Source organism: Schistocerca serialis, chromosome 2 (genome assembly GCF_023864345.2).
Source record: "Schistocerca serialis cubense isolate TAMUIC-IGC-003099 chromosome 2, iqSchSeri2.2, whole genome shotgun sequence".
In the NCBI taxonomy this organism is placed as follows: domain Eukaryota; kingdom Metazoa; phylum Arthropoda; class Insecta; order Orthoptera; family Acrididae; genus Schistocerca; species Schistocerca serialis.
In genome coordinates, this window is record NC_064639.1 from 361519779 (window position 1) to 361535035 (window position 15257).

At 42.8% G+C, this 15257-nt stretch overlaps 1 protein-coding gene across 1 annotated transcript in view; it reads left to right on the forward strand.

Moving 5' to 3' along the window:
* LOC126455986 (uncharacterized) overlaps nt 1-15257 on the forward strand; it is a 182352-nt gene that overhangs the window by 91294 nt on the left and 75801 nt on the right. Inside the window, exon 3 of the mRNA XM_050091743.1 lies at nt 12680-12759. Within this exon, the coding sequence (XP_049947700.1) occupies nt 12680-12759 (80 nt within the window). The remainder of the gene's footprint in view (nt 1-12679; nt 12760-15257) is intronic.

Sequence of the window (15257 nt, forward strand, 5' to 3'; positions counted from 1 at the left end):
GAATGGAATGAATCTTTGCTATGCCATATTTGTAAGAAAGGCAATAAATCACAATGGGCAAATTATCGAGGAATAAGTATGCTAAATCCCTGCTACAAACTGTATGCTAAATTGAAACTAAGAGATTAGTACCAGTATGGCTACTGCCGATGCACGTATGTTAGATGTTCAACATGGGTTTAGAGTAAGTAAATCATATTCTGATTACTTTTTCACTTTGGCGCGAGCAACTAAGAAAAGAAGGTAATTTAGATTGCCAACTTACTTTTTTTTATCGGCTACCAAAAGGCGTCTGACGGAAAATCCTGTGGGAATCAGCAAATCTCCAGAGCACTTGCCCGCGAAAGGCAAAGGTCCCGAGTTCGAGTCTCGGTCGGGCACACAGTTTTAATCTGCCAGGAAGTTACATCAGCAAATCTGATTACGACAATTCAGTCACTGCACAATAATAATAAATTATGGATCCGTACTGTGAGGAATGGGACAGAATCTGTCGATATTAATCAAGGACTCAGACAAGGCTGCCCACTGCCCCCCCCCCTCCCCCCACTTTTTATGTGTTCATAGACGATATAATTCGTAAATGGTTGATTTTATTAAATGATACAGCAAAAACTGATAATTTTAATTGTATGACGAAGCTGTTTGGCCGGCCGGTGTGGCCGTGCGGTTCTAGGCGCTTCAGTCTGGAACCACGTGACCGCGACGGTCGCAGGTTCGAATCCTGCCTCGGGCATGGATGTGTGTGATGTCCTTGGGTTAGTTAAGTTTAAGTAGTTCTAAGTTCTAGGGGCCTGATGACCACAGATGTTAAGTCCCATAGTGCTCAGAGCCATTTGAACCATTTGAAGCTGTTTGCTGACTATCAGATTATAATGGGAGCATCTGAAGAAAAGTTTCAAATTGCAGTACACATATTGAGTCAAATTGCCGCTAACTGCGGAATGAGAATATCAACAGATAAAACAAAAGTGATGGATTTCTAGGACTGGAATCCATAACACCAAAAATTGTTATTAGTGAACAAATACTCGAACAAGCAAGAGAGTTTAAATATTTAGGGTGCAATTTGAAATTTGCTACGTCTGAGCAAGAATTGGCAAGACATTTCTGTGGAACTGTACAGCCGGCCGGTGTGGCCGTGCGGTTCTAGGCGCTTCAGTCTGGAACCGCATGACCGCTACGGTCGCAGGTTCGAATCCTGCCTCGGGCATGGATGTGTGTGATGTCCTTAGGTTAGTTAGGTTTAAGTAGTTCTATGTTCTAGGGGCTGATGACCACAGTTGTGAAGTCCCATAGTGCTCACAGCCATTTGAACCATTTGAACTGTACAACGTACGTTACAAAATAATGTACGGAAAGAAACATTAATTGAACCCTACAAAGTAATAGCGTACCATTTTGTGCTGTGTGGTAGCGAATGTTGGACCCTAACATACGATCATTTATGACGAATCGAATCATCAGAGATGAAGTTTCTCCGCGTTATAGCGGAATACTCATTGTTGGCCCATAAAAGAAATATTGATATCAGACAAGAACAAAGTGTTGAACGTATTGCAAATATAACTGAAAAACACCGACTGAACTGGAGAGACCATGCCCAAAGTATGTCTGATGATAGGATAACTAAAGCCGCGACACAGTACAACCGAGCAGGCAAGAGGAACGTTGGACGACCCTTACAGAGATGGCGTGATCAGTTCTGAGGGAATGAGTCAAAAGGCCTGATCCTTGAGGAAGACGTTGACGATTAACAAGTAACCAGGTGTGAGTAATTGCAACTGAGAGTGTTCCTATATGTAACTGATGGTAAATATTCACAGATATGACAGGAATGATCATTCGAAACAAAAACGTCAAGTAAACTTGTGATCTAAAACGCGTACCTTAAGAGCTATGAGCAATTTTTGATCTCCGATACTTGAAACAAATCTCTTCTGATGCAAACTCTTTGCTTTCCACATTTTGGGAAGTGGTAGTGTGGCTAAAAACAAGAAAAAATTTCCAGTAAACGGGTGCTCTAAAATGTGTACCTTAAAAGTTATGAGCACTTGTTCTTTAGAACTGTATTTGAAAGTAGCTAAGATGAACAAGTGCTCATAGCTGTTAAGTTATGCATTTTAGAGGATGTGTTTACCCGACATTTTTTTCTTGTTTTGGTCCATAGTACCACTTTTCAAAATATGGAAAGCAAAGAGATTGCAGTAGATGAGGTTTGTTACACAGTATCGAAGATCAAGAATTGCTAACAGTTCTTAAGGTTTGCATTTTAGAGCTCATGTTTGCTGTTTTTTTTGTTTCTAATGATCATTCCTGTCATATCCCCAAATACTGATCATCACCTTTGAGCGCATACAAAACTGGAATTATCATATAGCGCAATTCAACTCCGAGTACCAATAAAGAAATAGTCACTGCAAAATACATTCAGCCCCTAGGCACTGAATCCTCTGACTCTGTTCAAAAATGGTAACTTTGGTTCCTGTGCACATAACAAATCAATAACATTGTCTCATTGTCTTACCTCTAAAGCAGCAACGGTGGATCGCGATATGTTCTGGTCTCTCATGAAGAAGAATAAAATATACTAGCTACAGGCTCAGCGGTGTGCAGTGCTGGGACCGATGGCTTTTTTGGTCTGGTCCCTTCAACCTCCACAAACCAACCAACCGTGTACAGTGCTGGTCGTATTACTTTGAAATGTGTACGAAATTCTTTTGACTGATGGATGAAAATACTTAAGAAAAATTCAGTGACTTTTGAAAAACATATGACCAGGCCAAGAAGGGGGTATTGATTTGGGCGAATTACGAATACTACCTTTTCAATAGTGAAATTGTATTCGAAGTTTCCAAAAGACCTGAGAATTGAAATTACATTACCAAGAAAAATTACATGCTTTTTTTAATAATTGAGTCACAAACAATGAGATTATACAATAAGTACTATCTAAGCTCACTAAAAATGCATAAAGACAACTCATCAAATTACGTATAGCTCTGTTACCAAATCTTAAAACCATTACAAAAGGTAAATATCTAACTAGCTTCTAGATAAAATCTGTTAATGTACATTGTGGGGTTACTCAACAATTGCTAATTATCAGCAAACTCATCTACACTAACGCGATGGCAACTTCTGCTTCCACATTAAGGTTTCAAATAGTGCACGCACTCGTAATTCATGCATTATAATCTAACACCTGGTGGCTTTACAGAGCACACCCCAAAAACTACCAACCCCATCCTCTTTTGCTCACAGACAGCTATCCACCGCTGTGCGCCAAGTGTTATCTTACTTCAACACTACAGTCTCAGACTAGAAGCAGTATCTTTGGCTCTGCGGTAGTGCTTTATAATAGAGCCCATCAGAGACATACATCGTTTATAACAGGCCTATAATAGTTTCATTTAGCTTACAATAGTTTCATTACAATATTCGGGTGCCACATGGAAGTGTACCCCAGTAGACTTCTTTCATATATAATATGTTTCATGTCTCGTGTCATCCATGATTAACATTGAACTGTATGTAATTCGACTATAGTCGTAGGTATTGTTCTCCTCCAAGGTGTCTGGAGACGTGCATGTAATAGGATAGCCCTCGTGATGTCAAGCAAGGTGAGGGTGAGGTAAATGTGATGAGGCTGGCTCGTGGAGCGCAGAGAGGTGGCTATTTGGGTACGGCCGGTGCCGCAGGACCCTTGGGGGTCTCGGCCGGAGGCTATCGATCAGAGCGGTGAGGGCAGTCTGTGGCGGCAGTCCGGTTACGCTGCAATCCTCCAGAAACCCACAGTGAGCTCATGTGATGCGCCCCTGCTGCCTAAGCTGTCCCCACACCAGACGTGAACGCCATCTCAAACATGCATCTGGACGGGCTTTCCAATGTGGTTGGTGAGCGCTCAAAAATCATCTCGCAAGTGAACCGTGACCGATGCCCACTCCATTGACAGTTATCGGCTACACACAGATTTTGCTTCCGAAAAAAGACGTGAAAGAAATACTGGCGTTAACACTTTTAACTATTGCCTAAGATGGCCAGAGATGAGTTACTACATCTATAACTATGCTCCACAAGCCACGTGACGCCGTGTGGCAGCGGGTGCTTCACGTACTTCCTGCTTTTGCTGTTCCAATTACGTATGGTGCGCGGTAAGCACGACTGGTAGGAAGTCTCCGTGTGAGATCGAATACATTTTTACCTTCACGGTCTTTTCGCGAGACAAATGTAGGAGAATGCAGTATTTTGGTTGGTTCTTGTAAGGACGTACACTCTCGAAAGGTTAACAGTAAACTATATCGTGACGAACAACGCCTCTCTCGTAGCGCCTGCCACCGGAAATGGGTGCCTCCGAGACATTTTCGCGCTTAGTAAACGAACCCGCGGCGAAACGCGACGCCCCTCTTTGGATCCTCGCTACTTCTTTTATCATTCTCATCTGATAAAGGCCACAAATAGGAGATATACTCAAATATACGTCGAACTTGCATTCTATAAGCTAGCTCCTTCCTCTGATTGCTGACGATTCTCAATTACTCTCAGTTTAGCATATGACTTTCTTACGATTGCTTTTGTGTCGTCGCTCCACTTTGTCTCTCTGTACTCATCGATGTTACTATTTGTCGTGACTGTTCAGTATCAGTGTAATCTGACAATAGCGCACATTTATACGCAACACGTTACATTTGTTTATGATGTGGGTCAATTGCGAATCCACATTTGCTTATGATGTGGATCAATTGCGAATCTTTGGAACATAGCGTCTTTCTGCATTTCGCTTTAGTTTTCCAACATAAACAAGAGCGTCATCCGCAAACTACCTCATGAAGCTTCCTACTTTATCCAATCGTCATTTACATATGGATTCACACACGGTTAACATGCTTCATTTTATCTCCTCATTCAAGATATATCTTTGACAGCACATCTGAAAAAAAATTTCGTTCATTCCTGAAGAGTTAAAATGATACGAACGTCCAGGAAACGAACATAGACTTGTAACTGACGACAGCAGTACGTAGGAATTTGTGATGTTAACCGTCGGCTTTGACCACTAATCTATCTGTAGTGACCGCTGCGCGACGTTTTGAATTGTACTTTTTTACTGTCATATTTGTTGTTATATTTTCTTTGGTTCCTAGAAGTATTATTCTTTTAATACCAGCTGTGCATTTTTTATTCGTACTGCGTGTCGAGGTATCCGCTACGTCTGTAGATCATTTCTTTACGGTACACAATGCGTATTCTTTCCGATAAATAGTTGTTATGGTATAAAAACGTTTTCGATTTACTACTAATGCATACATAGTAACCGCGTATCGCATTCTTCACTTGAGCTATACAGCTAAAGAGTATTTTCCAACACTAGCGTCGATTTCTTTGCAATGAATATATTTTTTAGTTCGTACTGTGCGTCATGGTCTCCACTAAAGCTGCAAAGCTGTGTTTACGATACTCGATTCGGTTTCTCTCCGACGAACCCTCTTACGATATACTAGTGAAAAGAACATATATTCGAAACTGCATGTCGCAGATATACAGCTAAAACGTGTTTTCCAATAGTACCCAAGATTTATTTACGGTAAATAATATCTTATACTGTGACCTGTGACGCCCAGAATTGTAGAACTTGGTTTGACGGTACACAAATCCATTTCTTTCCATTTCTTTCTCTCTTTGCATGTGATATTAATAACTGTATTCCAAACCATTTTTTCCCGTTATTGTACATTCCCGTCATAAAAACTGTCCTTGTTGTTTATGTATCAAAATATCGTCAACGATATGACGTTACAGTCACCATGTTGTTTATCTCCTTTATAGTATGTTCACTACGTCACTGGTCAAAGCTGACTGCGTCTTAGTTTTCTCTGATCCCAGTAACCAAAGTTCCACATTCTGACTACTTGGAACTAACCGACCGTCGTGTCATTTTCTACCAATGGCGTCATCGGATGCTGTGTGGATGGGCGTCGGGACAGCACACCCCATCCCCCACCGTTTTTCTTGACCCTGTGCCGCTACTTCTGACTCAAGTAGGTCTTCATTTGGCATCAGGATGTTAAGTGCTCTCCGTCCCAGCCGTCCCAGCAAGCCAGCACCGGGAGTCGAGCGGGCGTCGTACCATAGCAGCCAGGCACGCTAACCACTGATTTTTGGACAACATGATTGTGGAGATGAAGCAGCGTTTAGTTTGATTAATCAATTATTCACAAACAGTCTTAATCGCATTTGTTATTATTATACCGCCAACCGGTTTCAGACCGACGTAGGGGTCATCTTCCGGGCGTTTACACCACTGGTCGACTGCTGGTGACGTCACTCCTGTCTACATAACGGCAGGAAATTATTCGAAGAAATACAGCGGAACGCTAAGTCTTTTCAGATTAGTTGACCGCCAATAATGTCACCACATACTTTGGAGAAGCATGGCATATCACTTCACTTGGCCAGTAATAGATTCACCACATAAAGCGATGCTGACGGTCACTCGAGCGAGCCGCTCTCCAGTCTGAAAGCGAACTCGTGTCCTCAGATCGATGTCCGTAGCCTCAGGTGGGCCGAGGAGAGGCAAGCAGTAAGCTATCTTGAAACGGCAGGCTGTGAAAGTGAAGGAGCCGCTGGATGGTAACGCGCAGAAATGAAACCCGTGCAACACGTCCGCGGAAGTGATGCGTATTACACTGCACCGTGCCATAAAAGAAAATCGTTTTCTCGCATTACAGTGTGCTGTGTACATCTATGCAAATACTCGCCATTGACAAAATTTTGGATGGCTGCTGGAAATATTCTTACAATCGACCAGAATACAGTGAAGTGATTTAAAGACATTTCCGTGTGACTGAAAGCTTTTGGGTGGCCAAGCGAGGTGTGCATGTTGAAACACATCAATCTGGAAGCACTACGTATGCTCGCTATCTGGATTCTACAGTATTTCACCTATGGTGTGGTTGCTGAGATACAGAAAGGTCTTGATTTATGACAATGCACTCGCACTGCACTGATTGTGTAGACTATTCGGAGATTTACGGGGCTTCCGCAACTTTTAAAACACTCATCCCATTAATTTGACACTGCATCTCTCCTCTCCTTGCGTAGTGCCATAGTTCTAGATGTTTTTAAGGTATCGGTTTGTTTAAAGTTGCAGTTCTGCACAAGCTGAAATTCCAGGTGATGATATTCTACACAGAGAACTACGTATGTGCTTGGAGAAAAAAAAGAGGAGGCAGTGTAGATAACTGGGTTGGAAGAAATACTCAACGTGCACATTTTGTAATATATTTTAACTAATCGAACCATTCTTCTCTAACGACCACAGATATTTTAACTGGCCTTTGGCTACACAGCATTTGCTAGTACCTCATTTCGCAGGTGGTGCATCTGTTAATTAAAAAAAAAAATCAATGTGAGAACATACAGACAACGTAACAGCTGGTAACAGATCTTAGGAAACGCATCAATGTAAGTCTTAACGTATGTTTTTTCTTTATATTATCAGTATTAGTAAATTGCTACAAGAACACTGATTATCCTGTCACAGTTGTAGGTTGCCTGTCTGGCAGCTTCTAAGGATTGGTTGATTGATTTTGGGGAGGGGACGAAACATCGAGGTCATCGGTCCCATCGAATTAGGAAAGGAAGTCGGCCGTGCCGTTTCAGAGGAACTATTTCGGCATTTGCCTGAAGCCATTTAGGGAAATCACGGAAAACATAAATCAGGATGGCCGGACGCGGGTTTGAACCGTGGTTCTCCCGAATGCGAACCCAGTGTGTTAACTAATGTGCCACCTCGCTCGGTGTTTATAAGTACGACAGTATTTCATGTCATAACTGACCGAATTTAAAAACTTAAAATGCTGTCATAATTTACTCATTAGGAAGTGGAATCTTATCTTAACTGATGCAATACGTCATGTATTAAAGTAACAAACTTTGTGTATGTCTACAGACAGAACAACTCACGGCGGGCATATAGACCAGAATATCTTAATCCAGTGTTTGAGGATGAGAGCACTTAGCTGCTTCCAGGAAACTTTACACATAATTTCAAAACTTTTCGAAACTGTCGCTAGCACTAATACAATACCACCACCCCGCACCGCAAAAAAAAAAAAAAATGTTTATCGCTTACTACACTTTCACTGTTTTTGTAGTAACACTTCCCGTTAGACATGATACTTTAATTCTACAGTGTGTGTTCACATATACAACTGAGTGTATCTGAGGCATTTTATCAGTGTAGGACACATATTTCAGGAGATATGATGTCATAAACATTGAGATGCATGAAAAAATAGATTTTCTTAAAACAGGTCGCAAATAATTTAGCTGTTTTACTCTTGGAAGTTCGGTTCTAGGGGGGCGAGAAAAGTGCAGGTACAGATTTATTTGTTCTCAGATAAAATGTCTACCTAATGTTTTGGTTATACAATGATGAAGACTGAAAAAGTCCAGAAATACGTCATTACTGCCCGACGAACAGCCCGTGAGGTGTTACTGAAACTTTGAACGACGCCGAGTTATACAGGGTGTAAAAAAATTCCCTTTACGGATCTTGAAGACAGATTCCTTACTCCAAAACAGAAAAAAGCCCAGTAAACCTGGTCTCTTAAGACGATATCTCAAGTACACGTACATGGACGACGATGTATAGAAGTTTGGCTCTGGCTGTGGTTCGTGCATGGATAGCTGATGCGGTTAAGGCGAACTGCTGGCGCAGGTTTTCACTGTCGTCAGCCGATGGTGGTTTATATTCGCAACAGCGAATACATTTCCTGCACATCTTAAGAGCTATGAACACTCATTCAATAGAAGAGACGTGAATCACAGTAGTGAAGATGAGAAAGTGCTCATAGGTCTTTAAAGTATGCACTTTAGAGGCCATGTTTACTCGTCATTATTTCCTTGTTTTCGTCCATACTATTTCCTCCAAAAACATGGAAAGCAAAAAGCTTGCAATAGAAGATATCTTTTTCATAGTATCGAAGATCAATAAGTGCTCTTAACTCTTAAGGAACACATTTTAGAACTGACGTTTACTAAACATTTCTTCTTGTTTTGGTGTAAGGAAACTGTTGGTGTAAGGAAACTGTCCTTAAAGCGATTTAAAACAACTGATGTGAGAACAGTGATACCTCTAACAACAAGCGATGGGGATCCTTGTGTCAGATAGAGAGAGCAGCGGTAGTACCTGTGCTGCAAACAGTTCCGCAAGCGGCGGCCGCGACTGCAGAGGTCGTAGCAAACAATTCACAAGGTGATGGCCCGATACTGGAAACAAATATCCGGTCTGGTGGCTGTACCGGCTGATACTGTAAAAACCTCTGATTCTCAAATACAACATGTCTGACTTTCTAGGCTGACACTCTGAACTGGAACTCTGTGTGTGCTGTTGTTTAAGAATATTTTGGATGCGTTCTTGGTTCTGATGTGTGCTCACGTTACTTCCAGTCCTGCTCTTCGTCCTTTACCACGTTTTCGGCTAACAGCGTATCGTCGATGCTGGTTTTCTCACTTTATGCCGTTCGTAACAGTGGCCTGCCTAGTTTGTTTCAAGCTAGAACACAAAAACGTCCATCTTATGAATCACGATAACACAGGTTGTAATCTCCTTATAAACAAGGCTGAATCTCAAACGGTTCGTAGAGGTACCTCCCCCAAAGCTAGTTACATTGACTAAAAGCTATCAGTGGCAGCACATTGGACAAAAATATTTGTTAGCCTCAGTTGCTGGTAGAACGATGTTAGACCACATGTGACCATCATAATGACCTAATTTCGGGGTTGAAGGGGTGCATGAGTTTCTTCGGGTATGTCATACTGATCTGATGTGACTCATCGGTTATTAGATTCTGTAGAACTACCAGACTCCGTGGATGTTGATTACTGTTTCACTTGATGCTCCAAATAGTCCAAGAAATGGTGACTGAGTCATTCAGCAAATCAGTTGATATGTGATAAGGTGCCTGAGTGTTCGTCTACGCAGTAACGGGTGCATATAGCACTGTAAACGTAGCATATTGGAGGTCGGGGGTGTCCACAGGTGTCTCAGTACGAAAATACAGAAGGCAACACTTACTGAGTGAGAATGCAATTAACATCTTGGTTCATCTCTACGGTAACGTGAATGAATGAGCCCAAGTACTGGTAGGGGAAACATCTCCATAATATCGCAGAACCATGAATCTGGGTTCCTGATAGTACAGTGGTCATTATAAGAGAAATCTTTAATCATAAAATATGGGCGAGTGTGTTGCTCGTTCCGTTCTCTCAGTTCTTAATATAGCTGATCGCTGAGTTTGGCCACTGTGCATCATGAGAACAAGCTTATGTGTGCACCAAGTTTGTTTAATATTGGTGGGTAGCCTAACAACGGGAAAGTTGGATGATAATGTAAAGAATCTTGGAATTGGACTGAAAGATATTTATTTGCTCTAATGACGTACCATAAATCACAATTAAAATTAAAACTCAACTCACAGTACAAAATGACGCCTACATTGTGGGGAGGTTGCAAAAAGTCTGGAATGATCTATGGAGAAAGTGCAACAAGATCTGCTTCTTGGGCAGCTTGCAAAATCAAAGTTAACGGTACAAGAAGGTGCCTCAAATTATAATCAAATTAAGCAATCAAGTTGCGTGGCAAAGTAGGCAAGTAACGGGCTGCTCCGAATAATAATCACACTACCGCAATTGCGACACTTGCGTTTCCCCAAAATCAGTATATGATGCTTCCATCAGCACCAAATGGCGTCCAGGAGATGTGTGACCGGAAGATGAGAGACTCCACTATGGGCGGGGACCAAATGACCACCAAACATAGATCTCCCTCCACAACTCTCTATTTTAAAAAAAAAATCTATATGGAGGGGACAAATCAATGCTGTTGTCCCGCGTCCGGCCATCCTGATTTAGGTTTTCCGTGATTTCCCTAAATCATGCCAGGCAAATGCCGGGATGGTTCCTCTGAAGGGGCACGGCCGACTTCCTTCCCCATCCTTCCCTAATCCGATGAGGCCGATGACCACGCTATCTGCTCTCCTTCCCCAAGCAACCAACCAACCAATGCTGTTGCCACTGTGACGGATGCGAATATTGCTTATTTCGTGAATAAACGGGGGAACACTACAGAAACTTAACACTGTTGGTGTACAAACGCACTTTTACAAATAAGAGGTTGGTACTGAGCCGGAGCAGTGACCCATTGGTCCATCGGTTTCTTCAAACATGATTCAAATGGCTCTAAGCATTATGTGACTTAACGTCTGAGGTCATCAGTCCCCTAGACTTGGAACTACTTAAATCTAACTAACCTAAGGACATCACACACATCCATGCCCGAGGCAGGATTCGAAACTGAGACCGCTGCAGCCGCGCGGTTCCGGACTGAAGCGCCTAGCACCGCTCGGCCACAGCGGCCGGCTTCGGTTTCTTCATTCCAAGCACGATGGTGAAGAGACTCAATTCGAATGGATACACCACGTTTTGAAGAGAAAGCAATGGACCTTCCTACAGTGGCCCCGTGCCGTCACGCTGCCTCGTCCTTTGATGTCCGAACAGAATAGTCTAAAATATCAAGCTCAATTATTCTTTGGGAATGGCAGTGGCAGGACAACGCCTTCCGCCCAGGATTAGGCAACGTGCTCCTCTGTTGACAAAACCATGAAGCAATCCACAGCCTTACTTCCGTGAAAACTGCCCAACCCTTCACGGATCTTCACTCTTCCTATCGAAATTTACTGACCGCCTCCTGCCGCCAAAGAGAACCGAGGGACCACACTAGAAGGCACCTTCTCAGGGAGTTAGGTTTTCTTGTAGCAAATGTGGCCAGTATGCTCTAAATAAAATTACCGTGGAATGGTAGCAAAAAAGAACCAGTGTCGCAAAGCGATATATGACAGTAATGTCACGACCACCTATGACCTGAAATACAGACTCGGCATAGCGTGATTCAGTCGCCCCACAGGGCCGTCAGTGCTCTAGACGCCTTGCATCATTTGATAAAACGAAAATTCGCGATAGGCCGTAACACACTGGGTACGTCTCCAGTCAGCTGTGGCCCAGTTTCCATGTTTTGTGGCCCGCAAGACGTGCAGCTTTATGTGCCGATGTGAGGCGAGCTTCGCCGATGGAATGTGGGACGCGAATCGAATAACTCAGCGCTGCTGCAGCATCCGCCAGGGGGAAGGGCTCCTCCTTTCAGAGTTTCGAGACGGCTGGCGTCCACAGACAGCTCTTCCGCCTGCCGCACTCTCCGCTACTGGCGACTGTGCGCGAGCAGCGCACCCCCCGCCGCGCCGTTATGTTCCAGCGAAGAAAGGCTCCAGTCAACTGGAAGCACTGGAGGATCCGATACAGTCAGCTCGCTCACACGACTAGAATTCCATCACTTTGGCGCAGCCGTTCTCTGAATAGCGGAACAGCTTAATAGATTTTCAAAGCAAACGCATTTCTTCCGTATGCGATACTATCAGCACTGGAAGTCTTTCAAATGTAGGGCTCCCTACATATTAAAAGTTCGTTTTAGTACCGTTGTGTAACTTTGCATTTACCACATGTTTCCGCGCCCCCAGGAGATCTGTTTCTGCAGAGTGCTCGGCGGACGCTGTAAAATGACAGCAGCGTTACCTGTTGATCAAATATTGTAAATAACCTGCTTCTCATTCTTTTCTTTCAGGATCTGTACGCCACTTGACCTGTACCTTCCCCCTTCAGATCGTCTTCCTCTCGGACTCTTTCGGCTTCCAGTTTACATTGGTACGTTGCTTTTTAGTAATTTTAAGCACCTTTAGGATCTAGTTTAACGATAGAAGCACCATAAGCAGCCACAGTATGGTTGAATGTAAAATTTATTGATGATGTTGGTTGGCTTTGCGTCTAACAAGGTCAGGGCAGACACTGTCGAACGGGCGTAAACGTTAGAACACTCGAAGTAACTTTATATCAACACCAAACAGCTCTGAGAAATCAAAGAAATATACTTAAGGAGGGAAAGTGTTGATAGATTGGCGGTGGCCGGAATTGACATAGGGACTCTATTCGGATCACATTTAACCTTCGACGCGATAGGTTTGAATCTCACTTCTTGCGTTCTTTTTATAAGAGAATGAAAGCTGTCATGAAAGTTGCATATTGTTATTTTAAATAAAATGTTAATATGAATAAGGAATACATAAAACAACTGATCAGTGTTCGTCTCTACGAAGTTGGACGACGTATGCCTAACGCTCAGCGGAGCCCGAATTTTTCCGAAAAGTATGTCCTTCCTTAGAGTATATGAATACGAAAAAGGGTCTTGTAGAGTCTGTGTTTATACCCGTCGTGTTAACCTTTCACAGCGCGTCAGATGGTATTTATCATAGAAGCAGAGGGCGCAGAGGAATCCTCCGCGCCAAGCACACTATATGAAAACCGCCTTCCTGTTCGCATATATTTCCTAGCCAATATGCGATGGAAAGCAAACATGATTTACATTTATGAAGATACTTCTTTTGGCGCTTAATTGCGACGCGTGTTTGTTTTATTTCTTTATTTAACCGGATCAAATAAGGGCCACATCTTACATCGGATAGGGGTTTTCCACATTCTATACTTTTTACATCATTATTGTTTAGGAAATTACAATGACTGTAGTATGATAATTAATAATAAAATGGTATTAATAGAATTTAAAAAATATTTGAATGTATCTAATGACAGTGGGAGTAACATTTCTGACTAAGAAGTAATGACGTTAATACTAGCCATAAAGCTACCACTACTACTGATGCTGTTAGTAATAATAATAAGCAGACGCAAAAGGTATGTGTAGCTGTACGAAACTGATCTTTCCTGAGATAGGGAATTCTGAAGGAGAGAAATTTATGTAGTCTTTTATCTGCTGTAGACATCATGCCAGTTAGCAAAGGTTTCCCTTCTCAGGTATATGTACATCGGATTGAAAGCACTAATTCTTGCAATTTTTTTTGCGCGTCTCATGTGCATAAATTGAAGTTTTCCTTACCTTGGGGTGTTGTTACGATTTCCTTCTGGTGCGAACTGGATCCTTGGTTTTGGGTAGTGCCCTAAATTCTTTCACGGAAGTGTCCCCTTCGTAATATGCCAAACCTCGTCGCAATCGGATCGGAAGCCCTGACCTTTCCTTGCAAGCCCCATTCAGAAAACGGTATATATTTGCCCTGCAATTAACTTAATCCTAGCATAAATTTCATCATGAAGTTTTATTGCATGAAGAAATATAAAAGAGCACTAAGTGCATGTTGTCGTGTCTCACATTGACTAATGAAACACGATAAGGACAAACACATTTCGACTTCTTCTTTTCCTGCCTTACGCAGAACTGGCAAGTTTCTTCCTCTTCTTCCCTGTCCTACGTATCGTCCTCCGTCAACTGTTTTTCCCTCTGGTTCTCTCGAATACAGTAATGCCACCTCTTTTTAGGCCTTCCCCTTTCTGTGAAGCCTTCCCCTGCCATCTCCATCGCCGTGCTTGCAGCATGGCATTGGTCTCTTCTCGTGATCATATCACTGGGTTGGGTCTTCTCTCGTGCACTTCCTTGGGCACTTAAATAACCTTTATGGTTGCTCGGATGTATTCTCTTGGAATTCGGTCCATACTGTTGATTCTACGCATCCAGCACAATATCATTTTACCTATATATATATAGCCTATTACACCGGTTATAAGTTATTGCCCATATCTCTGCTGCTTATAGTAATGATGGCCTTACGTCTGCCTTCTTTCCAATTCATTCAGACTGCACTCTGTGGTTTATCTCAGTATACATGCAGCCATTACTTGCCACAGGTGACCCGAGGTACATGAATCGCTCTACCCTGGCGCGCGCTGTGGCCGCGCGGTTAGGGTTAGAGGCACCATGTCACGGATTGCGCGGCCACTCCCGCCTCTCTCGGGCCATGTGTGTGTGTGTGTGTGTGTGTGTGTGTGTGTGTGTGTGTGTGTGTGTGCTGTCCTTAGCATACGTTAGTTTAAGCTAGTTCAATTAGTATATCTAGGGACCGATGACCTCAAGCAGTTTGGTCCTTTAGGAATGCACAAACACACACACACACACACACACACACACACACAAACACACACACACGATTACTCAATTACCGCTCTAACCTTTCCTTGGCTCTCCCATTCATAATGACTGTGTCACCTTCCTCGTTTCTCAGCCAGGAATACTCTGTTTCCTTCTGTTGCTTTTAATCCCTTTGCCCCGCATTGAACACTTCCATCCTTCCAGTTTG